At 43.2% G+C, this 25418-nt stretch overlaps 1 protein-coding gene and 1 pseudogene across 3 annotated transcripts in view; one reads left to right on the top strand and one right to left on the bottom strand.

Annotated features, from left to right (window-relative positions):
- ALPK1 (alpha kinase 1) overlaps positions 1-25418 on the top strand; it is a 106285-nt gene that overhangs the window by 46048 nt on the left and 34819 nt on the right. For all 3 annotated transcript variants that reach the window (XR_011537283.1, XM_070609374.1, XM_070609375.1), the window contains exons 3-4: positions 2011-2242; positions 6548-6702. Coding sequence is in view for 2 of the 3 variants with exons in the window: in XM_070609374.1 (XP_070465475.1) it covers positions 2122-2242; positions 6548-6702 (276 nt within the window). In the remaining variant the exon portion in view is untranslated. The remainder of the gene's footprint in view (positions 1-2010; positions 2243-6547; positions 6703-25418) is intronic.
- On the bottom strand, positions 18433-18509 carry LOC139082103 (U4 spliceosomal RNA; annotated as a pseudogene).

Below are 25418 nucleotides of genomic sequence, written 5' to 3'. Positions count from 1 at the left end.
CTAACTTTCCATTCTAGCCCCCGGCTGCAGGCAGGGTGGGAATGGGATGTCATTGCTACATGGCCTCTTGCTCACTCTAGTCCCCTGTTTAGCTCCCTGATCAGCCCTTACTGCTTGGTTCTTTAGTGAGAAAGGCAAGCTAATGGCCACCTTATATCACAAAACATTGACTTATAAACAGTTGAGCTAAAAGCGACGTTGAAATCCATTTAGCCCAACAACCCAATGAATGCAGGAATACATTCTGAAACACCTAACCAGAAAAGAGATTAAATTTATACTTATCTTCAAATTCTTCCAGCACTAACTCTTCACGATCTCACTTATGTGAATGCTCTTTCAAGTAACAAGGATTTTGTATTCGAGAACCCTGCTTGTGTTCCTCATCAACAAATACGTGGTTATTTTAATGAAACAAGCCTGGGGCATTCCTAAAACTTTGCTTTGGCAGTTCTGTGTAAAGCGTGTGTGTGTTTGTGCGTGTATTTTTCTTGTTTTTTGGGGGGGAGGTTGTTTTTGGCTTTTTTAGCTGAGGGAGATTAGCCCTGAGCTAACGTCTGTGCCAATCTTCCTCTATTTGATATGTAGGTTGCCACCACAACTTGGCTGATGAGTGGTATAGGTCTGCACCTGGAATCTGAACCCTCAAACCCAGGCCACAAAAGTGGAGCATGCCAGAATTAATCACTATGCCATGGAGCCGACCCTGTACATGTGCTTTAAAACCCAAAGCATACAGAATGTATCAGGCAGGCTAGAACGCAAAATACAAAATTTAGATAACACAGTTAGCTTATCCTTCATTTTCTGTTCCTGTTAAGTCATAGAATAGAAGAAAGATAGAAAAAAAGCCTTTCTTGCTGTTTCAAATTCAAAACCAACTTCTTAAAGTGAAGTCTTTGGGTAGTAAAGCACATTTTACTCCAACACCAACACAATAATTCACTACTTTAATATTTTCCATGATTACTTCCTTGCATGGAGAAGCTAGGAGACAGAAGGAGTAGAGCCATCCATATAATTATTACTTTCTTCCCTTTCAGATTCTCTTGCTTTGGTAATAAAATTCTACATGCCTTACAAGAGGGTCTAAACCAGACAGCAGCCCCACTATCTGTTCTGGCAAACTCAGAAAGAGAATAGCTTCCTTTGTTTTGTTCACAATGTACGCTCTTTAATAAAAGAAAGACAAAAAGACTTGTTAATCAAATAACTTTTTGGCATTTATTTGTCAGGCCTTTTTTTACTGTCAGTGAGTGATTTTGTTCCTAAAATAACTGCAATAACTTAAAATTGACTGCAATAGTGCCTTCCAATATACTTGTATTTACATAAGAAATCTCTCAGCGATATATACGTTAGATGGGAACATATGTAGATCCATCCTTCATATGATAGGGCCATCCATATGATAGATCTAGGAAACTGGATTTTCTGGGTTATCATTTCTGTATTTTATTTAACACTGTGCCTGACAGTGAAGAGCTTTAAATTTGGCATCTGTCACTGCCTATCTTGGTCCAAATTGTATGATGCTAAATACCTTAAAGAATACTGCACAGGGGAAATCAGGAGTGGGTTATGAGAGGTAAACTTCATATTACCATGTGCTTGTGTCTGAATATTAGAGCTGTTAGACAGATGCTTCCTCTAGACGTCCAGAGAGGCAGAAAGTGTGGTGCCATTGGGATCCAGAGGCACCGATGTGAAGTAGGCAGAAGATACATAAGTCATAGGGTATGCTAATTTCACTTGGTTCCGTGCAATTCCACTGACTTCACCGTGGATAACGGGGTCTGCACCAGGACCCTCTCCCTTCTGCTCTCCGATGCCTTCGAGGTGCTGCCCATCGAGACCAGGCCTGGAGTCATTTCACGCACTCCCCTAATAAAGTCCTCAGGGGCTGTCATGTATTTTCATGTGTTTGCCCTATTATCTCTCCCTGCTTGAGTCTTACAGATAATTGATGACGCTTCAGTTAATCATCTTTCCCCCTCTTTTGTTCACCAGGTACCACGGCCTTGAAGGGACTCTTTTATTGAGAATCGATGTCTTCTCCTTGGTAATTGATCACCGTAGACCCAGGGACACTCAACTCATCATCAGGGGAGGCTAATCATCATGAATAATCAGAAAGCTGTAGTTGTGCTCCTGCAAGAGTGCAAGCAAATACTGGACCAGCTTCTGTTGGAGGCGTCAGATGTGTCCGAGGTGGATAAGAGCGAGGACCAGCGATGCAGAGGTGAGGTCCTGATTGGAGGCACTGGGGGGAGGGGCAGCCAGCAGGTTCACTCTCCTCTCCCCAGCCTGAACGACACGTTCTCATCTCTGCCCTATTTTTCTTCTCTTGGCAGATGACCACCGAGAGATGAGTGGATTTCTAGGGCATGAATGGGACATGAGCTGCGGGCGGACGGGCAGGGGAGGAAGCCCACTTTGTTGCAGTGAATTGCTGTCAGTTCTAATTTTAGGCTTCAGTAAACATGAGGCTACAAGAAACAGTTTAGTTCAAGAAGAACAAAGGGTCCAAGTGGGCTGGTGCACGTAAATTTCAATTATTAAAAAATTGAAGCAACTTCTGAATGGTGGCACGTACTTTTTTACAAACCAGGCTTTTGTGCCTCATCAGTTTCCATAGACCTCTACGGTTTCCATAAATATGTCATCTCATCAGTCCAATCTCTTTTTTTTTAATCATCAATATATTTCTCGTGTTATATTCACATGCCGTTCGTAAAATAAATCCGCTCATACTGATAAATACTTTCTGCATCAGTATCAGGGTTTAAGAACTTGGCTTTTTGCTCATTTCATAGTTTGTGCCATTCATAGTTTCAGATGAGTCATCGTTTAGGAAGTTTCAGTCACAGAGTTTAGAAGGTTAAAGCAATTCTTATTTCTTCGTTAGCCAGTTTTAGAGAGGCAATCTTTTTTCCTTAGATTTCTTTTTAGCATTTGAATAAATTTTCCTGCATTTCTACAAGTGCATCCCTTTTATGTGCTTTTAGCATTTTCCTCTTGTATTTTTAGGGATTTGTTTTCTTTTCAGAAGTAAGATTCCCATACAAAACATCCACTCCGCATCTCCTTTGTTGTCCTTGTGACTATGTGATGGGGAAGGTTTTGGACTCTCTTTTTCCCATGTTCTTATATGCAGGTGCTTTTAGGTGCCTATAGAAGTCTTAATCTTCTGTAACCTGTCATTCATGTAGCCTGCGCTCCTTTCAAGATAAAATGTCCTGTGTCCCGCCGTCGTTTCACCACCTGAATTTAGGTATTTTCTTTCTTTACTAGCCACATACACCAGTGTGTGACTTGACTTGCCAGTTACACGTGCTGGTCATCCTGAGCACACACTGGCGGGTGTCAGCCCTTTGTCGGGTACCAGCAGGTACACAGCACCCCCAGTAATGCTCGAGTGCTGGTCCTATTTCTCCCCAGAGGCAGTGTGTTCTGTTCTGTTACTTCCACTGAAGTTTTTCTCTTTTCCTTTTACTACATCGCATCCTTTGTCTTTTTAGCCCCAATTCCTTTAAGCTTTGTGTGTCTCCAGTGAAGACTCTGAGCCCCCAGTCGGGTAGCATTTTCTTCCCAAGGGCCACAGACTAGGAGAAATAATCAGTTTAGTTCCAGAGAAGGCAAATCATGGCTGCAAAATCACTCAGTTAGCCACGGGCCTTCAGGTAAGCTGCTTGGGGAAGTAAGTGCTCAGAGAGGAAGAGGTGGCTCTGCCCAGTCAGGGCTGACCGAGGGCATTGGCTGAAGCCCATACACAGGCAGGGAGGAAACTCCTAGGCTGAGCCACAGATAGTCACAGCATTAACGATCCCCTGGCTGCTGGGTGGTCCACCGAGCGCTACTGGCACAACTGGATTCAGCCCGAACACAGGTGGTTTCTGAGCAGCTCCGGGGGCAGGTGGTGTCACCACCAGCTACCACCACATGTGCTCCAAGAGAAACACATTAGTACAGGGTCGTTTATGGCAGAGGGCAAGCTAGCAGACTCCGACACAGACACTGTGGTTTTTATCCTTTCCCCTCTTCCTCTCAACCCCATCTTTTTCCCTTAGAAATTGTCCTTGCCAGCATGGGTGACTACCCCTAGCAAGTTCCTCAGAGATAGACAAGGAAATGAAATCCAAACATAGATATATTTTCAAAACGTGTTTCAGAGGCATCTTCTATTTCAGTATGCCCCGTGGCGTATCCACATCCTGGCGTGACCTTAGGAAGAGGGTGGGGTGGAGGAGGTAAAACTCGGGTGTAAAGAATAGATTTTCTCCATCATTATGAAGAAATTTGAAAATATTTAAACTACTCAGTGCCGAAGTATGGTGAATTTCTAGGAATCCAGAAATCACATTTCTGTTGTCATTTGACTACTCGGTTGACTCCTGAGCTTGACCCTCATAGACAGAGTGAAGGAATAATTTATCAGTCAAACTGGGACACCTCTGAGGGCAAACAGGAGTGCCTTAATAAGTACACTAGGACCACCTAGGACGGTCCTAAGCAAATAGGACTGAATCGTCATCCTATTCCTACCTATTTAGAAATATCATTTAACAATTTTTCCCTATATATACATTGGAAACATTTTCAGAGGTTGAAATTATGTCAGTGATGGTACGAGAGCCAGCCTTTCCAGCAGATGGTGAGCACATAGGTCCCTAACCCCGCAGCTCTGCTTTCATTGGAGGAGTGCTGTTGTGCACAGGTGCTCAGTAGCTCTGAGCTGCTGAATGGGGGTGGGGGGATGACTTCAGGGTGATATTTGTAAGTCATCCTCAGTGGTCAGTCCAGATCCCTTATTGGTGTGGCCCATATGATATCCCCTCAATGCCAAGCAGCCCCTCCCCATCAGGAGATTTCCTTACATTTCTCCCTTCGCTTCTTTTAGTTTTTCACTATCTCTGACATCTCTTTTTTGCCCTATTTAGTATGTCTCATGTAGACATAAGACTAATCCTTGTTTTACTCATCATGGTGTGATTTACAAAAGTGATAAGACATGATGACTGTCTTCAGGGATCTCGCAGCCCATGAGAGGCCAGATGTGGCTACAGAACAGTGCGATGGACGTTGAAAGGCGCCTGCACATGTGGGCTTGGGAGCACTCAGGAAGGGCATCTCAATCCCACTGGGAGGTCATGGCAGGCTGACAAGAAGTGGCCATGGCTGCATTGAAAGCTAAACTCAGTGGGCCTGAGCTTGGTCATGAGAGGCTGAGGGAGGGCAATGCAAACAGCAAGGACGGGGTGTGCAAAACCATTGGAGAACCTTATGCAGGGCCATGGTCTGCTCCATCTTATTTTTAGCAAAACAGGGATCAGCAATGTGGAATATGGAGTGGGTGGGGCGAGATAGGAAGCAGTGATTCAGACAAGAATTGTGGATAATGCAGAGGAGGGAATGGATTTTAGGATCCACAGGATTTGATAACCAGTTAGGTTTCGGGAGGAAGAGAGAGCAAAAGTCCAGACTGACTCCCGAGTTTTAGACTTGGGTGACTCAGAGAATGGTAGCATTCCTCAAAATAAAGAAGACAGAGGGAAACGTTTAGAGAAAAGGTAGCGAGTTCAGTTTTAGATAGGTTGAGTCTGAGATATCTGCAAAAAAAGCACCTAGATTTGTAGCTGGCAGTCATATATACAGGTCCATAATCCCTTATTCAGAACCCTGGGAGTCACGTGTGCTTCAGAATTCAGAATTTTTCAAATGTTAGGAAGATAATACGGTGCACATACTATCTGTTGCATTCACATTCCAGCAGAAGCTGGGGCAGCATCTGTAGGCAAACATTAAAATTTTTGCAGCAAAACCTTTAAGCAATATCACTAAGTAGGACAAAGAAGACTATAAACAGCCTCCAGTCAATTCAAGGCTGGTTTGAGTGCCAATCTCTAGAAAAAAACCTTCTAGTTTCCAGAGCGTTTGGGGTTTCCTAAGTTTGGATAGGAGATTGTGGACCTGTTTAAGTAGGCTTGGTGCCCATAAAGAGACTGAATATGTCTACAATGTGAAATAAAGTCATTTCAGAATAAATTGATACCCATTTCCAGTTTCATTTGGGTTTTTGTATTCAAGGTCTATATTCAAATGTAGTCCACAGTGAAAGTACGAGGCGAGGTGCGATCCTGGAGAAGTAAAAAGAGGTCGTACAAACTGACTCTGCGTCGCCCACCTGCCACAAGCCCCACATGCCATCCATCTCAGCCCCTTTCTCACTTTACAGGGAGAATAATATTTCCTTCATTCCTTTCTCTGATTCTTCATGCAGACATAGTCACGGAAGTGCTTTACTTCCTGCCAAAACCCTTTCTTAATGCCTGACTACCCCAATTTACCTGTAGGGCACAGCAGACCAGGGGGCCACCCTGACAGATAGCTTTGCGCTATTATTCTGTGAGTCTGAACCGCCAGCTTAGAGCAGCCAGCGAGAGGGAGGAAAAAAATCTTGGCTGCTGAGGTGCTTCATCATAACATTGGTAACTCAACTGCCTTTTCTTTGACTGCAATTTCCTTACCTGAACTCTGACCTTTTCAGCTTCACTCCCCAGCGAGTTAAGGACCCTGATCCAGGAGGCAAAGGAAATGAAGTGGCCCTTCGTGCCTGAAAAGTGGCAGTACAAACAAGCCGTGGGCCCAGAGGACAAAACAAACCTGCAGGACGTGATTGGCGCCGGGCTGCAGCCGTTACTGGTAGGAAGAGCCACACCACCTGTGCCTCTGACTCCCCCCAAGTGAGGCGTTTAGCCTCTAAGTGGTCTAATAGATTAAATTTCTTTGAAGGATCAGACAGCCCCTACCCTTATGGTCAGCTCTGCCAGATTGACTGATGTGGGGGAAATAGCTTTTAGAAAGCGTTGCTTGCCCATGAGATCGTCTGTTGGAAAGCCAAATCAAGGAAAAGTGAAGAAGGGTGGTCAGTGGGTCTATGGAGCAACCTGTCATCCTGACTTATTTACGGATCCCTGGTGGGCCAGGAGCAGTAGTGTGATTCTGCCTTGCCTCATAGCATTTTTATTTTGAAATGCTCCTTTCTAAAAGTCGGGTAGCTTAAAAAATAAATTCACCCCTGTTTCATCAACGTGACTTGCTGTTTAAGCTGTCGAAGTCTGGCATGTCCCTTCCCAGACCCGGGATCCTCTTCTCCTCACGATGCAGGCTGGTCAGGGAGCATCAAGTCAGAGTCACTGAGGCGCTTATGCCTCAACTCTCTTATTGCAAATTCATCAAACGGACACCTCCTCCCCGATAAGAGTGGGCCCCAAGAATAGCACCTGACCTCGCATTTAGGCTTGGATTTCAGGCTTAGGCCCTGGGGATGCCCCAAGGAGTGCCGCTGTCCTTTTTGGTAGCATTGTTTTTTACCTACATTCTCTCAGATGTTTGTCAAGGAAGGGAGTCTAACAGCTTATATGTATTTTTTCTCACATAAAAATATGTATTTGTCTGGAGACCAGGCGTTATAAGCAGTGACAATACCCTACAATTTTTAGTTTATCAGTTTACATGGGAATGTGTTTTGGGATCATAGATATATGTATAGATATCGTATAGATATCGTCTTCACCTGTCAAAACAAAAATTCAGGAGGGATCCCCTGATCTAAGTACACATAACAGTATCTTTAGAAACAGTAAAACCCCCACCTTTCCCACCCATCCCCCCCAAAAACTCCCAAACAGACTGGGGTGAAGCAGACTGGAAATTGCAGGCAAAGAGAATCGGATCCTTGGAAGAGTGCAGTGGAGAGCCAGGGGGCTTCAATAAGCATGCTTGGTATTAGCGGAGCACTGGGATGGATGGGATAATGACTGTAACTTGTACATCTCTATGCAGCTTGCAGGGTGCCTGCACAAGCATCACCACCCTTAATTCTCAAAATAGCCCCCCAGTGATTGTTACCTTTATCACCCCCATTCTACAGGTGAGGAAATCAAGGTGCAGGGAGATTAGCTCTCCCAGGGGAACAGACCAGTGAGTGGTTTGGCTGTGACTCCTGTGGGGCCCATTCCTCTGTCCCACTGACAATTCTCCCTCAGGAAGCCCCAGGTGAAGACCTTGACAGCACAGGTAGAAGCCCTGAGACCTGTTTACTCTGAAGCAAGCTGTAGGCTGTCCAGTAGAACTTTCTGCAATGGTGGAAACGTTCTCTATCTCCGCTGCCCAATGCGTCAGGCCCTGGCTGCATGTGGCCCTTGAGAACTTGAAAGGTGGCAAATATGACTGCAGGACTGAGTTTCTGGTTTTATTTCTATTTTTAATCAATTTCTATATACACAGCCCCACGTGGCTGGGGCTGCTGTTTTGGTGGACAGCGCAGCTCGAGGCAGTGAGGCTTAAAGGGAGACCTCACGACAAGGGCACCAGCATCAGCTAGAAACTTGTTGGAAATTCAGATTCTTGCACCACCTGCCCCCACAGGTCTTACTGGATCAAAAACTCAGGGTGAGGGTCTAGCAGTCAGCATTAGACAAGCCCTCCAGATGATTGTGATGCGTGCTGGAGTTTGAGAACTGCTGTCTTAAAGAAGAGACCAGTGTGCCCAGTGAGGGGGGAAGGTCAGAGGGGCTGATAGGGATGCGAGTGGAGAAGGGGAGGCGGAGGGGAGATTCCAGAGTGAGGGCTGCAGGAGACAACCAGAGAAGTCTCTGTCCCATCAATGCTGGCAACCATCATCTAGACTGGGGCCAATGCCACAGAGCCAGTAGTGGCTTCGCCTGCTTGGAAAGCCCTGTGTGATTCAGCTCATGGCACCTAAGAACTTCACAAGGCTTCCAAGAAAGGTGAGAGCAGGACAGCTTCCCAGAGGGAGGGACCCCTGCTTTGACCTTTGGCGCTTAGAAAGTTCCTCTGACTTCCGAGTCTAGGCCGAGAGGCCATCCCTCCATCCTTCAGTCACCACACGCCCCTGCCTGCGCTCAAAGCTGGTTGTGACATTTGCTGAAAAACTGGAGACGGTCTCTCAAAACCTTCTTCTTGCTGCATTTGGGGCTTCATGTCAGTTGGGAGACAAGCTGCTCATAGTTGTTAGACTCTTTTAAGAGTCCATTTTATTCCGTCTACTCTCCCTCTATACATTGCACGGATCTCACAACGTGGGGGAGAAATAGAGGCACAGAAATTTGCATCCAGCTTACAAGATCACTCAGTGGCAGCTCTAAGAATCAGTCCATTAGGCTTTTTTAGCCCCTAATGTATTTAACCTGGGAGCTTTTAGAACTGGGAGCATCGTTTTATTTAGCTTACCCAGCAAGCTGTAAATTAAGCAACCACACCTCCTGAAGACTCTCAGAATGCTCGGCTATTGTGTCAGACCCCAAGTGCACAATCGCTACGCCACTCTGTTTTGTAAACAGAGAGAAATATAGCACCCTGTGAACTCATGCTACTTTTAAAATCTTAGCTTGTCAAAAGCATCACGAGTAAATTCCATGATCAGTTTTTATCCCATTATCCGTTACTTTCAATATTATACTTTACTGAAGCCGGATGACCGTGTTTTAATAATCAATTAATTGTGAGATTCTGTTCTCACATAAAAAATAGCTAAAGGCTGCTGAGTTGGTCTTTTCAGTTGTCTTATCTCTTATTGTTTTTTCATAAATCTAAACTTTCCATGATTTTTTTTAAACTCCAAATGAATCCTTCCCATTAAAAGTTTCCCCTCCATTTTTAAACTGAGCATTTCACTTGGAGTGTAAGCGCTGTGACTTTAAGTTATTTCCATGAAAAACAGCTCAGTTAAGCATAGAGTTGTGCTCAGTGCCCGAGTTGGTGAAATGAAGGGTCATTTATAATGTTACTCTCTTAGGCTGAACTGAAGGAAAATGATCTGTGTTTTGTGCTTTGCTTTCTCTTCTCCACTGCCTCCCCCCTTTCCTCCCTCCCTCCCTGCCTCTCTCCTCCTTCCCCACCCCCAGTCTTTTCTCCTTTGGTGTGTGGCCACAGACAGAAATTTATGGCAGGGGCCAGCCTCCTTTACACTCCACACAAAGCTTGCTGACTTGAGAGAGTTTGTCTGCTCTCTCCCAGAAAAAACACCTGCAGTACGCGCCCCGAGAAACCTGGAGAGATGGGAGATTAATGTGGCTGTAATGGCCGGGCAGCATTCGGGCATTATGCCCTCTCCCCAGGTAGATGGGTCTTCCCGAGACGATACCAATTATTTATTGCTGAAACATCTGTTGATAACTGCAGCTGCCCTGTGGAACAAAGCATATCGCGGGGTCACAGGCTATAAAATCCTGAAATCCTACCTCATGCTAGTTTTAGACTATTCAGTGACACCCTCAAGTCCATGGGTTACCATCGTCTGTAACGTCTCCTCGCGCTGTAGAAAATACTTTGTAAACACTGCGCTGCCTGCCCCACCGGCTTTGAAGTATTATTCCATCCTCGTCAGTAATTTATATTCCAGTGCCATTGTACTGTGGGAAAAAGAGGGGGAACCTTTTTTGTTTTCCATTTAATTGTATATCTCCTGACACTTTGACCTGTATTATTAGTATTAGTCAGAAAAAGGATTTTCTCCCTCTCTTATTTAAAAATAAAATTTCAAGGGAAAGTAAGCGCTCCTTCAGCTCTTTTCACTCAAAACAATGTTTACACTCTCAGAGGGAAAGATGAAAAGCACAAGCAATTTTTTTCAAGTGTCGGAGAAGGGCATTTCAGTTTCTGAAAGAGAACAGTACGGCCCTTATAAATATCATTCAGCAAAACCTTTGATGGATTTTTCGGAAAGTACTGGAGGCATTCCGCCTTCGCTTCGGTTCAGCTTGGTTTCGGGCGGGCGCGGTGGATTCCAACCAGGAAACCCGTCCTTGCTTCTGAGGTACCAGGGAGTGAAGGCACCAGCCTCCATGTGGGTGCCACCTTTTGTAACTTTTTCAGCAACTGCCACACTTCTAAAAAGGACAATTTCTACACAACTAAAAGAAAATATGAAAATAAAGCTTTTAAACAGGAGATGAAGGGCATGTCTGCCTTTGCATGTCTGTGGCAGTTGGGAGCTGACCGGGTTGCAGGGCCAGGAAGAGGTGTCTGATAGACGCTGGTTTTGAGCATCCCCTGCAGAGTTGGGGGTGTTGATGCTGGTGGGGGCCAGCTCTCCCCAGCCCTGTTTCTGTGCAGGGAGGGAGTCTGAGTTGGGTGCCTCACCTCTGCAGGAGACACAGGGTAAGTTTATAGGTTGGCAAGGACAGTCCAAGGAGACGAAGCAGGCTCAGCATGAGGATATTTTTTCCATTTCCTTTCCAACTTTACAACCGTGAAAATGAGTAACCTGATAACTTTTATTCCACAAATATTTTTGGAAATAACTGTGCGACCTTGCGGGGATTTGACAAGAGACCAGAAAAATAAATGATTAGTTGTTTTCTTATGCTATCGTGGGTGAAAAACCTTTGTGGATGAGTAAGGTTTGATAAGTTCAGTTTTCAGAATATTTTTTCTAATACGTTTCTTCAGACAATCTTGCTGCCTTTAACTTATCGATATTTTTATTTTGGGACTACTTAAATATTAACAGGCCAAGAATTAAAACATAAATAAACATGGCAAAATACAAGAGTTGGTCATTACAAGATTTCAGGGAAATGGTTTAAAAACATGCAGTGCGATTAACCTGGGAGCAGAGAGGTGGAAAAGGGTCTTTAGCAGAAGATAACTAAAGTGTGAATTTGTTAGGAAATGAAATGTCCGGTTGAAGAAAGATGTGGCTTAAGGACGTGAGGAAGAGGTACGAGATGAGATACATCTATGGGAACAATAAAATTCCCTCTATGAATAAGCGCTGGGTTAAAATATGTCCTTAAAACTAATTTAAAAACCATTTACTTCAGGCGCCGGTTTTCATATTAATAATAGAGAATTCAAAAGCAGTAACAGGTGTTTTTTAGATTATGATTCTTTCACCAACTGATTTTCTCATGTGAGGTTTTCATCTTTAACTCTGTGCTTTGGGGCTTTAATAGCTGAGATCTTTTTCATCAGGATGCAAAAATTGAAGTGAGTGCACTTTGAGTGTTCACATGTGCCAGACATTTGATAGAGACATTGAGAGAAATGCAAAAGAAATAGAAGACTTAGTTCATGTTCTAGAAAAACTGCCAGAATGAAGAGCTAGGGCAACTCTTTGTCAAAGGCTGCTTGTTGGAACGGTTCCTCCTATTTATTGACCAGCTAAGGGGGCAGGTGCTCAAGACATATTCTAATTCTCACAGGCTTGGCCATATAACGGTTTTAGACAATGCAATGTGGTTAGAAATGACATATGCCAGTCCCAAGCAGAAGCTTTATAAGCCATTGTGTAGCTCAGCAGTTGGAAGTTTTTCTTTGCTTCATGAACACCATAGGAGCTACTCCCTCAGCCTGGATCCTGGACAGGGCAACAGGAAGCAGCAGCGTCTCAGAGATGGAGCCAGACTGCGCCAGTGTGAAATGTGAACCACAACCAAAACACTTGGCTGTTGAAGGCCCTGAAATTTGGGGGTTACCCCAGTCTCACCAAGTGTTATGGGTTGATTTGTCCCCCAGCAAAATACATTGAAGTCCTAACCCTCAGTGCCTCAGAAAGAGACTTTGTTTGAAAATACAGTCATTGCAGATGTAATTAGTTAAGACGAGGTCGGACTAGAGTAGGGTGAGCCCTTAACCCGATCTGACTGGCATCCTTGTGAGAAGATGGCTGTGTGAAGACACAGAGACCCAGGGAGCAGGCCGTGAGTGACAGAGGCGGAGGTCAGAGTAATGCAGCTACAGGCTGAGGATTTCTGGCAACGCCAAAAGCGAAGAGAAAGGCATGGAACCTTAGAGAGAACATGGCCCTGCTAACACCTTGACTTTGGACTTCTAGCCTCCTGAACTTTGAGACAACACATCTCTATGTTTTAAGCCACCCAATTTGTGGTACTTTGTTATGGCAACAGAAAACTGACACACCAAGTAGAAGCCAGCTTATGCACATGTGGAAGACAATGAAGTAAGAAAGCTCTCAAATGACTTCAAGATTCTCAGCCTGTGATCCTCTGCCTCTATAGAGAAAAAGGCAAAAGGAACCGCAGTCCACAGGCGAGAACAGAGTTTCTTCAAAGGACCATTTCAGCAAAAATAGTTTCTAAAAGACAAAAAAAAGGAGGTTCTAGTGTCTACTATGTTATTTCATCCTTAAACATGACTGGAGAAAGTAGATGGGAAAAAACATGTCACTCTTCTTACTTCAGTTTTGGGTTGCAGTGCAGTCAACTAACCGTCTCCGTTTGGGTGTCCCAGATATCTCACGTCCAACAGGTTGAAGACTGAACTTGTCCTCTCGCAACTCGCTTTCCCTCCACCAACCACATTTTATCCTCCTCCAGTGATCATAGTATCAATAAACAGTACCATGGACCACGCAGTTATCCAAGTCAAGACCTAGGAATCGTCTTTAACTCTATCTTCTCCCTCAACCCTCATATCTCATTGGTAATCAAGCTCCATTAATTTTACCCTTAAATATCTCTCAAATGCATCTTTTCTTCTTCTTCTTCTTCTTCTTCTTCCTCTTCTTCTTCTTCTTCTTCTTTTGGTGCGGAAGATTGGCCCTGAGCTAAGGTCTGTTACCAATATTCCTTTTTGGCTTAAGGAAGATTGTCACTGAGCTAGCATCCGTGCCAATCTTCCTCTATTTTGCATGTGGCATGCCGCCACAGTATGACTTGATGCATGGTGTGTAGGTCCACGCCTGGGATCTGAACCCACAAACCTCAGGCCACTGAAGCGGAACACGCAAACTTGACCACTGCACCACAGGCCGGCCCCTCAAATGCATCTTCACTTCTCCAACCCTACGGCAACTGTGCTAGATTATATACAACTCCTCTCCCTACTTCCAGTCATGTCCTCTGTATCAGTAAGAATAGTAAGCTTAGGCTGCAGAAAAAAACAACTCCAAAATCTTAGAGTTTAAAGCAATAAAGTTTTGTTCCTTCCTCTTGCTATGTGTCCATCTGAGGGGGAAGAGGAAAGTTCTGCTTTATGTCACTCTCCCTTGGGGACCCAGCTTGAAGGAATATCTGCCATTGAGAATATTGCTGGTTGCCATGGCAGGCAGATGGAGAAATGATGAATTGCACAGGGGCGCAATTCAGTGGCGCCTGTATACTTCCATGGAGAAGTGGCCATGGGTCAAGGTAAGCCATGTAGCCACAGCTCCCTTCAAGGAGGCAGGGAAACACAATTCTACCATGTGCTCAGAAGGAGGAGACCCAGAAATAGATTGGCAGACAGTACCCATCACCGCCATGGCTTGCCAGCTTTTCTCCACGCTGCAACCAAAGCCATCTTTCTAAGATAGCAATCTGACACTTTTTCTTGCTTAAATCCCTGGGTTGGGTGTAGGGGGATCTCAGTTAATTAAAAAATAAATAAGGGGCCGGCCCAATGGTGTAGTGGTTAAGTTCTCACGCTCCACTTCGGTGGCCCGGGGGTTCACAGGTTTGGATCCAGGGTGTGGACCTAGCACCACTTGTCAAGCCATGCTATGGCAGGCGTCCCACATAAAACAGAGGAAGATGAGCATGGACGCTGGCTGAGGGACAATCTTCCTCACCAAAAAACATTGCTAATATAAATAAATAAAGTAACATATGTATCTTACAAAAGCACCTAATGCTAATCCTGAACAATAAAATCTTCTAAATAAATCTGGATGAGCATTTTCATTAAAGTGGTAGGATTACCAGTTACTTTTCTTCTTTATGTTTCTTTGATTCTTCACAATATAAAGGAAAGGAATTGAGAGAGAGAGGAGAGTGTCTGATGATCACTTGCCTTTAAATCTGGACAGGGTCAAACGCTCGAACACCTGAGTGAGGAGGATGAGGCTTGGCTGCGCCACTTCTCTAAGAGCAAGTGCAGATATGGAACCGTACACATCTTCACAAGGGAGAGGCCAAGGTCATTCACTAAATGATGTGGACATGCATCTTTTCACTGAGAAAGTGAGGATTCGAAACGCAATGTGCTTGTTTCCGAATCTTTTCTCTTCCTGTGTGATGGCCTGCTATAAGCTAAGTATCATGGTTCTGCTGTCCTGTTTTTGGAGATCACACTAGCACACGTGCGCACACATATACATATATGGAATACACATACGTACATATCTGTATAATTGATATTCAGGAACACGTTATTTTTTAATCAAATGATAGAACATCAAAGGTAGAGGGAAATTTAGAGATCATCTATTTCAAGCCCATCATTTGACAGATGGGGAAACTGAAATGCAGCGAGAGTAAGAGATGGCTCATCGCAAGTCCCACAGCGGTGAGCGGGAACGGCAGGACCACCACCCAGGTGTCCTGACCCTGGGCCCCCCTGTGCTCCCTGAATCCACAAGATCCGTCCTTTCCACGGGCTGGTGTAGGACTGGAGCAGCCCCACCTCGTCCAATCCTCTCCTCCCTGCTGCCCTGACCCGCCCTCTGCCCCTCTGTCAATGTGATGCCACGTGTTTACTCAAAGCAGAATTAATTAAGACAGAAACTTTATAATTCCACTTATCAACATTTAAAACTTTAGTTTCCTCTGCAGGACATTATAGTTCTTCTTTTGAAAAGGAGGCAGACAAAATGTTCATCAAAAATACATTTCATTAAATAAGTGAGAATTAGGCTCCAAGAGAATGGTGCCTTTGAAGGACAAATAGTAGCCCTAAGGCCTATGGATGTTAAGACTTTAAGATAGAAGCTGCCTGGGGCCGGCCAGTGGCCGAGTGGTTAAGTCCATGCGCTCCACTTCAGCGGCCCAGGGTTTCACTGGTTCCGATCCTGGGTGCAGACGTGGCACTGCTCATCAAGCCATGTTGAGGTGGCGTCCCACGTGCCACAACTAGAAGGACCTGCAACTATGATATACAACTATGTACTGGGGGGATTTGGGGAGAAAAAGCAGGAAAAAAAGTTTTTTAAAAAGTTAAAAAAAAAAGATAGAAGATGATTAAAATCACCAAGGACTTAAACCCTGCTCTAAAACTGTGCCAAAAACTGCTCCTTTTAATAACTGTACTTTCAATACAATGGAAGATCAATTAAATGGTGACTTGTCCTTATAATTCTACCAACGAAACTTTGGTTTCCACAGAATCACGCATGTGAGTTACCCCTTTGATGAGGGCTAACCCACGACGTGAACTTCTTGTCTCCCCATAACGAGGCCCAGAGGCTACGCCGACCCTCGGAGGAGTTGATCCAACTAAGAGGAGCGGGCACAGCAACCCAGCTCAAAATGCACAAGACGAACAGGTTGAAGTGTTGGGCAGACAGAAGATAGCAATGACCTTCAGAAAATGGTGAATCCTGGGGACGTGTTTATTCAGTCCTGTCAGCAAGTAGGGATAACATCACCTCCCACGTCTTTTTATTTATTTATTTTTATTGAACGATGATTGACATATAATATCCTATTCATTTCAAGCGCACATCATAGTGATTCAATAGTTATATACGTTACAAAACGATCACCACAATAAACCTAGCGACCATCTGTCGCCATACAAAGTTCTTACAATATTATTGACTAGGTTCCCTATGCTGGACATTAGATCCTCATAGTTCCTTATTTTATAACTAAAAGTTTGTGCCTCCTAATCCCCTCTCACTTCTTACATGTTATGTAAAAAAGGAGCTTAAATAATAATATTATCTCTAAATATAGGCCTCCATATGTCTGACACTGTTTATATTAGGTTGAACATTAGAGTTGTGTCTGTATGTCAACAAACCTCAGATGCTGGCACTGTCATAGGATTCAATCTGATACGTTCTTCACAACATATCATCTTGATGACAGCCCTGCAAAATAGGATTGATTGTGCCCATTCTGTAGATGAAGTGCTTGGCTCAGAAAGCTGAAGAGACGTTCCCAAGCCACGCTGCCAAGTGTGGCTAAGCTGGACTGTAACCCCAGACCTGCCTTCCGTGCGCCTCCCTCCGTCTGCCACATCCTTTCCTGATGTGGAATCACCCACCCTCTTATTAAACCAACTTGCCTCAGGGGGCAGAAACCAAAAAGTTTTAAGCTCAACAAATTCATAGATGTTCGGAATTTGTCCTCTCTTTTTTAGGATGTGTTTGTACAGCACGAAAGAAAAATTTGCCTTCTCCCCACTGATCGATCATTCTGAATCAGTTATCTTTAAATTTTTTATTGCTCATCAGTCAAACTTGAGCAAGCACCCTGATGAACATTTATTTACTTAATAAATTATATGCATGTACTATGCATTAGTGTGATATATATTTCTATAGCATAGACTTTTAAGAATAAGACAAAGATTAAGTGAATATTTTTAAATAATTTTTTTTTTGGAGGAAGATTAGCTCTGAGCTAACTACTGCCAATCCTCCTCTTTTTGCTGAGGAAGACTGGCCCTGAGCTAACATCCATGCCCATCTTCCTCTACTTTATACGTGGGATGCCTACCACAGTGTGGCTTTGGCCAAGCGGTGCCATGTCCGCACCCAGGATCCAAACTGGCGAACCCCGGTGCGCTGAGAAGCGGGACATGCGAACTTAACCGCTGCGCCACTGGGCCGGCCCCTAAAATAATTTTTAAAATTACATTATTGGCATGAGAATCTCTTTGTTTATATTAAGATTGTAATTGAATATGTTTAATTAGTTTTTAAAATCTTGGCTTAGCACAGTGCTCTGAAGATGTGGCCAGCACAGTTTATTTCAATACTTAGTTTTAATGGCTGTAATAGTTGAAAAACGATGTCTCAAAGATTTGTAGATCCGAATAAAAGAGGTCAGCTGTGATTACCAATTCATGCTACTCATACTTCAATCCACCCACCAATTATGAAAAGTCATTTGTTGAAGTTCAACCTGCAAATTTCAACCTTCCTTAGTGCCAATTGTGCGTTTCTGCAAGGTAATCAGAAGACTTTTTTTTTTTTTAAGGAAGATTAGCCCTGAGCTAACATCTGCTGCCAATCCTCTTTTTGCTGAGGAAGACCAGCCCTGAGTTAACATCCATGCCCATCTTCCTCTACTTTATATGTGGCACACCTACCACAGCATGGCTTGCCAAGCGGTGCCATGTCTGCACCCAGGATCTGAACCGGCGAACCCCAGGCCACCGAAGGGGAAAGTGCGAACTTAACCCCTGCGCCACCGGGCCGGGCCCCAGAAGACATTGTTTTTTTAACAAAGGATATCAAAACCCATTCAAACTCTGTATTTAGAAGATTTTTAAACAAGATTAAAGTTTCTCATTTGTGTGAGGTTTCTTTATATGTAACATTTTATTTTTAGTAAGAAAATCACAATGATGAAAACACTTCCAGATCTCATCATCTGAAAAATATTTTTCAAAATACTTATTGGATGGCATACTGTTGTCAGCCACTTGTCATCACAGAAAAGGTTGGCAAATTTGGAGCATTTGTCGGTTTCAATTAGCAGTAATCGCGCCTCCAAAAAACCTCATTGGCTGCGATACTGCCACTGCACAAAGCCAGCACTTGTCTGTTTATAAAAGAAACATGTCTAAACTCTTTGCCTTTGACGACTCTTTAAAGAACTCTGCCGTGAGATTTTTGTAGTCTTCCTCCCTCTTGTTATGAACTTTTTGGTAGTATCTGTGATTTGTAAATAATATAATCTGTAAATCTACTTAACTGGATATAAATAAAGGGCAATACACTAAGCTGACAACAGTTGAATGAGTGAGTTCTCATAGTCAGCCTCTCCAAGAGGAGGAGTTCCTCCTGTTCCATCTGTGATCAGTAACCATTGGACATACAAGCAAAGTAAGGGGCTGGTGTCCATCCACTTTTTAAAGTGTCAGTAAAGCTAACAATTTCTCTCTCATTGGTAAACTTCAGTGGAAACTTTTTGAATTTTCTTTATATTTTTAGATCTCAGAGACTGATTCCACAGATCTACCCTCAGTCTATTGTCAAAATAATGAGTGATTTATTGAGCATCTGCTAAGTGCTGGCCGGTTTACGTATATATTTTTTTAATTTTCTCAGTAATCTATGTGATATTATTATCCTTATTTTATATATAAGAAAGTTGAAAGGAAAAGTTAAGCAACTAACCCAAAATCAAGTAGTGCCTCAGTGCAATCAAAGTCCCATTTTTTTTCCACTTTTCCCCAAATCTCCCTCCAGTAACTAAGCTGACCAACTTCCTCAGGAGAATAGTCTCAGCAAATTGGCTTCTTTTCCATATCAACGGATAATGTGTCACATTTTGAAAGTATTTCCAACTCAATTCTGGAATTTTTAATATTTATTCAGCTTGCAAAGACCGGAAGCAAGATATGTTTCTTTCATGGTCATTGGAAACCTCTTATCGTCAGAGGCATGAATTATTCCCTCTGGCATCGTATAAGAAATGGAAACCTCTGGGCCTTCTGGAGTCATTATCACGTAGAACTTTCAAAGGGCTTAGGTGTCAGACTCCTAATCTTCTCTCAGGGACCCTCCCATTTTATGACCTTGAGCACAAGACTGTGGCATCTTCTCCTCACTCTTTGAGTACGGCCATATCTTTGTCTAATATGTTCAAAATGCACATAACTTAGACCTGTTCATGGCTTCAGTGACTGATGCCAGAGAATCCCAGTACTGCTCCAGGGGCTGAGCGAATCAGGCTTCCCGGGCTGTGTGTGTGCTGGGGTGGGAAGGGCAGGCAGGAGAGCGGGCAGAAGGCCAGCTTCTAACAAATATATATTCCCAGGTCCCGCTACCCAGAGATTCAGATTTAGTAGATCTCTGCCGAGATCCGAGAACCCGTATTAATAAGACATCACTATTGATTCTAACGTACAACCTGGCTGACTCACCACTGTTTTACTCCCCCTTTGAAGTAGCTTGTTATTAACACGTTTGTAATTGAGCCATATTTTAAATAAATTATGGAAGCTCATGATTGAAGAATATTACAGTGAATCATGAAGACTACTTTGTGACGTGGATAACCATTCCTTAAGTTGGCACTTCCTAGTTTCGTAGTCTGGGATTTTTTTTTATAGGAGGTTTCATTAAGCAAGGCTAACTCTTATTGATTAAGCATTTATTTCTGCTGTCCTTAGGTGAATGTGATTCTGTTGGATTGTAAGATTCTAAAGTGACAAAGCAGTTCCATTTCTTTCCCTAAGTATGCATAGCTGTTAAAATTCCAGCAGGCATAAGTAAGCTCTTAATCCTTTCAGTGACAATTATTACTTTAAAAACAAGTAAAAATCCCTACGGACAACGGGATCCCGAGGGCCCAAACAGCGCTCTCTGTACTATGTATCTGCTGCTATTCTCCTGTATCGCTTTGGTAACAGTGACAGGCTTTACCATTAAAATTAAGGCAGTAAAGGTAGAAGTTAAAGAAGCTGACTTGGGGGCTAGTTTGAATCCCAGGGCTGTTCTTTATTAGCTTTGTCATCAGGGGCAACTTATCTAAACTGTTGGCTTCCACTTTCCTACCTCTATAATGATGGTAATAACCATACCTATTTCATAGATTGTTTGGAGGATTAAGTAAGTGGATAACACAGGAAGGCTCAGAACAGTGCCTGGCACTCGATAAATAGAAGCTATTGCTATCCTATAAGCTAATTGACAAAAGGACATGGCTTACTGCCAGATGGGATTGTTATAGTTATGAGGTAAGAGAGATAAATGCTAAGATCAAATAGAGGAATCAAGCCTCTAACTGAATTTTGCTGTCAGGACATCAGACAATGACTGTGGTGTCTTTTCAGGACTGTCCATTAACAGATGTAGGCAACCTTTCAAATGCAATGCAATTGGAATGCAAACAATACAAACAACTCAACATTTCAAATAGTATGATAGTGAATCTGCCAGTTTGAACTTCTCCCTGAGAGCCCGTGCCCCAATACCTCCAGATGCTCACACCACCCCTATTTTCGAAAAAAGGAAGAGGTAATCAATGATGTAGTTGGAGAACCCCAGACTGCAGGCCACTGATTGTCATGCTAGCCACTTCCTCTGCTACCACTGACAGACACTGAGAAGGAAGAAGCTTCAGATAGTGGTGAGCCAATATTCTGGATTGTTCCCTGGAGTGCCTTTGGGGCCCAGCCTGAGACTTCATAGCCTTAACCCCTGATGGAACCCACTGATTATTAAGAGTAATATCCACATAGAGTGGACTTAGCTCCCAGGAAACGAAGGAACACCCCACCACTAGTTACAAATATCTTTAAACTCTATATTAGATAAGAAGGACTTCTGCCTTTGACCTGACTTGGTACTCTTTAGAGAGGAAGGGCATCTCCCCAGGAGCTCAGGTGGTTGGGATATGGGAGAAGACTGCATCCTGTTCTCCATCAGATAACTCTTCCTCTGGGAGGAAGAGTTGACTTTTTGACTTGCAAACAATTCATTGACTCAGAATAGAATCCTATACTTGTGGGCTAAATATTAAATTTGCGTTGCCATCTCTGACATTAATCTGTTCTATATTTTCTGTTAGCTACCCAGTCCTTTTAGGTGGGGATTTTCATCTTCAAAATGTTTACAGATCAGATAACACTGTGTCTGTCTTTGTTATTATTGTATCTCCAATGTCTATCAGATGCATCTAGAAGATGCTCAATAAATATTTTGTTGAATGAATGAATGAATTCCCACTAAACCATGTGCCAAGAATCATTTGCTACATTATAAACTTTCAAGTGCAAAGTTTTCCCCTATTATTAGGGTGAATTGCAATGATGAGTTTCCCCTTATTTGTGAGATTAAGTTCATGGGCCCCAAATGAGTTAGTTCTGCCCACAGCAGAGTTTTACATCAACTAATACAGACTTCTGATTTTGCTTCTCATTTTATGGTTATTTCCAATGGAAAGTCCCTCTAAGAAAATATAGTTTTGCTATGATTTTATAGGCATTTTCATAGTTAGAAAAGAAGGAATAAGAATCCCAATTTCTCAGACTTCTCTAACACTTCTTTGTTACTGCACCTAATTATGACATTGGCATCACTAATAAATGTTTTCATAAAAATATGGACTTTATGCCCAATGATGAAAGTCTATATTTTTAGAGCAAGCTAGCTTGGAAAACAAAATCCCTTCTGTCTTCCTTATCATCTGCTTTGATCTTCATTAATTAATTGGTGTTTTACTTCCTGAAAAAACTTTGACCTATCAATATTTTCACTTAGGCCTTATGTAACAAATAAATCATGATCTAAAAGCTGAAGCAGTAGTAAGTCAGCCATGCATGCATATGGGAAAGTAAATGAATCGGGGAGACACCTAGAGAACCGTGAGCTACTTTATTTACTCAACAATTATTTGTTGAGCCGCTCCCCAAGGCACTGAGGATGCAGCAGGAAACAAGACAAGGTGCATCAGCATTGTCCTTCAGTGTAAATGAAAAGCTTACATTTCGGTGGGAAGATAGGCAATGAACAGGTAAACAGAAAAACATACATAATTTAATATTGGAGGGTGATGAGTGCTATGAAGACAAATAAAGCAGACTCAAGGGACAAGTGATTGTGGATAATACTATTTTAGAGGAACAGTCAGAAAAGACTTCTTTGAAAGAGTGACTGAGTCCAGATCTGAATGGGGGAACCATACACATAGCTGAGGGAAGAGCATTCCAGACAGAGGAAACAGCAAGTGCAAAGGCCTAAAGGCACATGCTGGACTTACTGGAGGATGAGGAGAGAGGCTGGAGAACGTGAGAAATGATGAGAATGCGAGGAGAGGTCAGTGAAGTCGTCAGAGGAAATATTATATAGGGCCTTGTTGGCCATGATAACAGATTTAAATTTCATTTTAAATGTGATGAGAAGCCATGTTGAAGTTGAGAGCAGGGAATTAGCGTTATTATTTAATTTACATTTCAAAGGGATCGCTCTGGTTGCCCCGTGAGAAATGGGGGGCAGGATGAGCAAGGAGACCGAGGCGGCGAATGCAGAAATTCTAGTTAGGAAGTGCTTGCTTGTGTCAAGCAAGATGACGGTAGTGGCTGTGACTAAAGTGGTTGCTCTGGAGGAGATGAAAAGTGATCAAGTCTTGTACGTATTTTAAAGGCAGAGACAACAGGATTTGCTGATGGATTGGATGTAAAATAAGAGAGAAGGAGAAGAGTCACAAACTTGGAGTCAAAACTAATTTTGTTCTAAGCAAATGAATGAATGGGTTTTCATTAACTGAGATGAAGGACACTGACGGAGAAGCAAGTGGAGAAGAGAAAATAAAGAGTTCTATTTCAAACATGTTAAGTTTGAGATACCTAATTGACATCCCAGTTGGGCTATTGTCTAGGCAATTTCATATACAGTTGTGAATTTCAGGAAAGAGACTCAGGAAGGTATTTAAATTTGGGATTCATCCACAGAAATGATACTTGAGACCATGGGACAGTCTAAGAGAGTGTACCTAGAGAAGAGAAGCAGCCTCAGGACTGGGTCCTACGGTCTTCAACATTCAGAGGCTGGGAAGAGAAGGATGCTCCAGCAAGTAGAGTGAGGAAGAGTAGCCTTAAGTAGAGAGAAAACCAGGAGAGTGTGACATGCCAGAAGTCACATGAATAGAAAAGGAGGGATTGATCAACTCAGTCAAATGCTTCTAGGAGTTTGAATAAGATGTGGATTAATACATGGTCGTTGGATTTGGAGGTTGTTGGCAACCTTGAAAAGAATGGGATCATGGAGTTTTGAGGATGAAAGCTATAGATTTGAGAAAGAGTGAGATATGAGGAAATGAAGACAGTGAGTTTAGACAGCTCTTTTTTTTTTTTTTTAAAGAACAACTTTATTATTTCCCACTCCTTTTGTGTTTGTTTGTTTGCTTTTGCTGGGAAAGATTCGCTCTGAGCTAACATCTACTGCCAATCTCCCTCTCTCTTTTTTTCTCCCCAAAGCCTCAGGACATAATTGTATATTTTAGTTGTAAGACCGTCTAGTTCTATGTGAGCTGCTGCCACAGCATGTCTACTGACAGACGGGTGGTGTGGTTTTGCACCTGGGAACCGAACCCAGGCCACCAAAGTGGAGCATGCCAAACTTTAACCTGTAGGCCATCAGGGCTGGCTTGAGTTTAGACAACTCTTTTGAGATTGGCTGTGAAGGGGGACAAAGAAATGGACAGGAGCTGGAAGGAGATTGCTGTGGACTGAATATTTGTGTCCCCCCTGCCCCCGTGGGATTCATATGATGAAATCTTAACCCCCAAGGTAATGGTATTAGGAGATGGGGCCTTTGAGAGGTGATTAGGCCATGAGGGTGGAGCCCTTGTGACAGAGAGATCCATGGCCCTTTCCGCCATGTGAGGACACAGAGAAAAGACAGCCGTCTGTGAACCAGGAAGCAGACCCTCTCCAGACACTGAATCTGCCAGTGCCTTGATGTCGGACATCCCTGCTTCCAGAACTGTGAGAAATAAATGTCTGTTGTTTATAAGTCACCCAGTCTTTGGTATTTCTGTTATAGCAGCCTGACTAGACTAAGAGATGTATGGTCAAGGTAGGACTTTTTAAGATGGAAGACATTACAATATGTTTGTGTACTAATGAGAATGATCCAGTAGAGATGAGGAAATTAATGATGCAGAAGAGAAAGAGGGTGTTTACAGGCATAATGTCCTGGAGTAAACAAGAAGAGACAGAATTGAGTATTTAAGTGGAGGTTTCACCTTAAATCTACCAGTAGGAGGGTATGCAGGAACATGGGTCCAATCGGTAAATTTCAGTAAGAGAATAAGGAAGGTCTCTTCTCACTCACTGTTTTCTTCGTGAAATAAACAGCAAGGTCATCAGCTGAGAGTGAGGAGGTTAAGGGGGTTGTGGCAGCTTAAGAAGAGAGCACAAGGTATAAATGTAGCTGGGATTGCCAGGCCACGCTGAAGGCCAACTTCAGATTATGGTCATAAATTTAAAGTGTCATGGTTGTTTGTTTTTCTCCAGCCGTATTCACTTGCTTGGGTAGAAGCTTGGGTTAGGCAGAGAATTATATATAATTTGAGGATTTAAAGTGACAATAAATACCATTCATCTTCTCCCCCTGTGTTTAGAATCATCTGAAAGACAGCAAAAGAACAACCTTTATTATTCTAAAATGGATAGGAGAATGTAGCTTTAGGTATTCAGACAAATGGGTTGGAAAATTCTTCACTCCAGACCCATCTTCTTGCTGGCAGGCCCCTTCCCTTATTGGAGAACAGGCCAGAATGCACCCTCTGGAGGCCGGAAGATTTGAAGAGAGATGAGAGGAAGGTCTGAGCCAGGTTTGCCACTCCCAGCACACTCATTCCACCTCCAGCAGGGAGGAGAGAGTGAGGGGTGGGGAAAGAGGCGGAAGGTCAGGCTAGCTCAGGGGTTCTTTACTCTGCCTGCACATTGGAATCACCTGGGGATCCTTGAAAGAAACCGATGCCTGGGTA

Source organism: Equus przewalskii, chromosome 2, assembly GCF_037783145.1.
Source record: "Equus przewalskii isolate Varuska chromosome 2, EquPr2, whole genome shotgun sequence".
In the NCBI taxonomy this organism is placed as follows: domain Eukaryota; kingdom Metazoa; phylum Chordata; class Mammalia; order Perissodactyla; family Equidae; genus Equus; species Equus przewalskii.
Note: the sequence above shows the minus strand (reverse complement) of the source record. Positions and strands in the feature narration are given on the sequence as shown.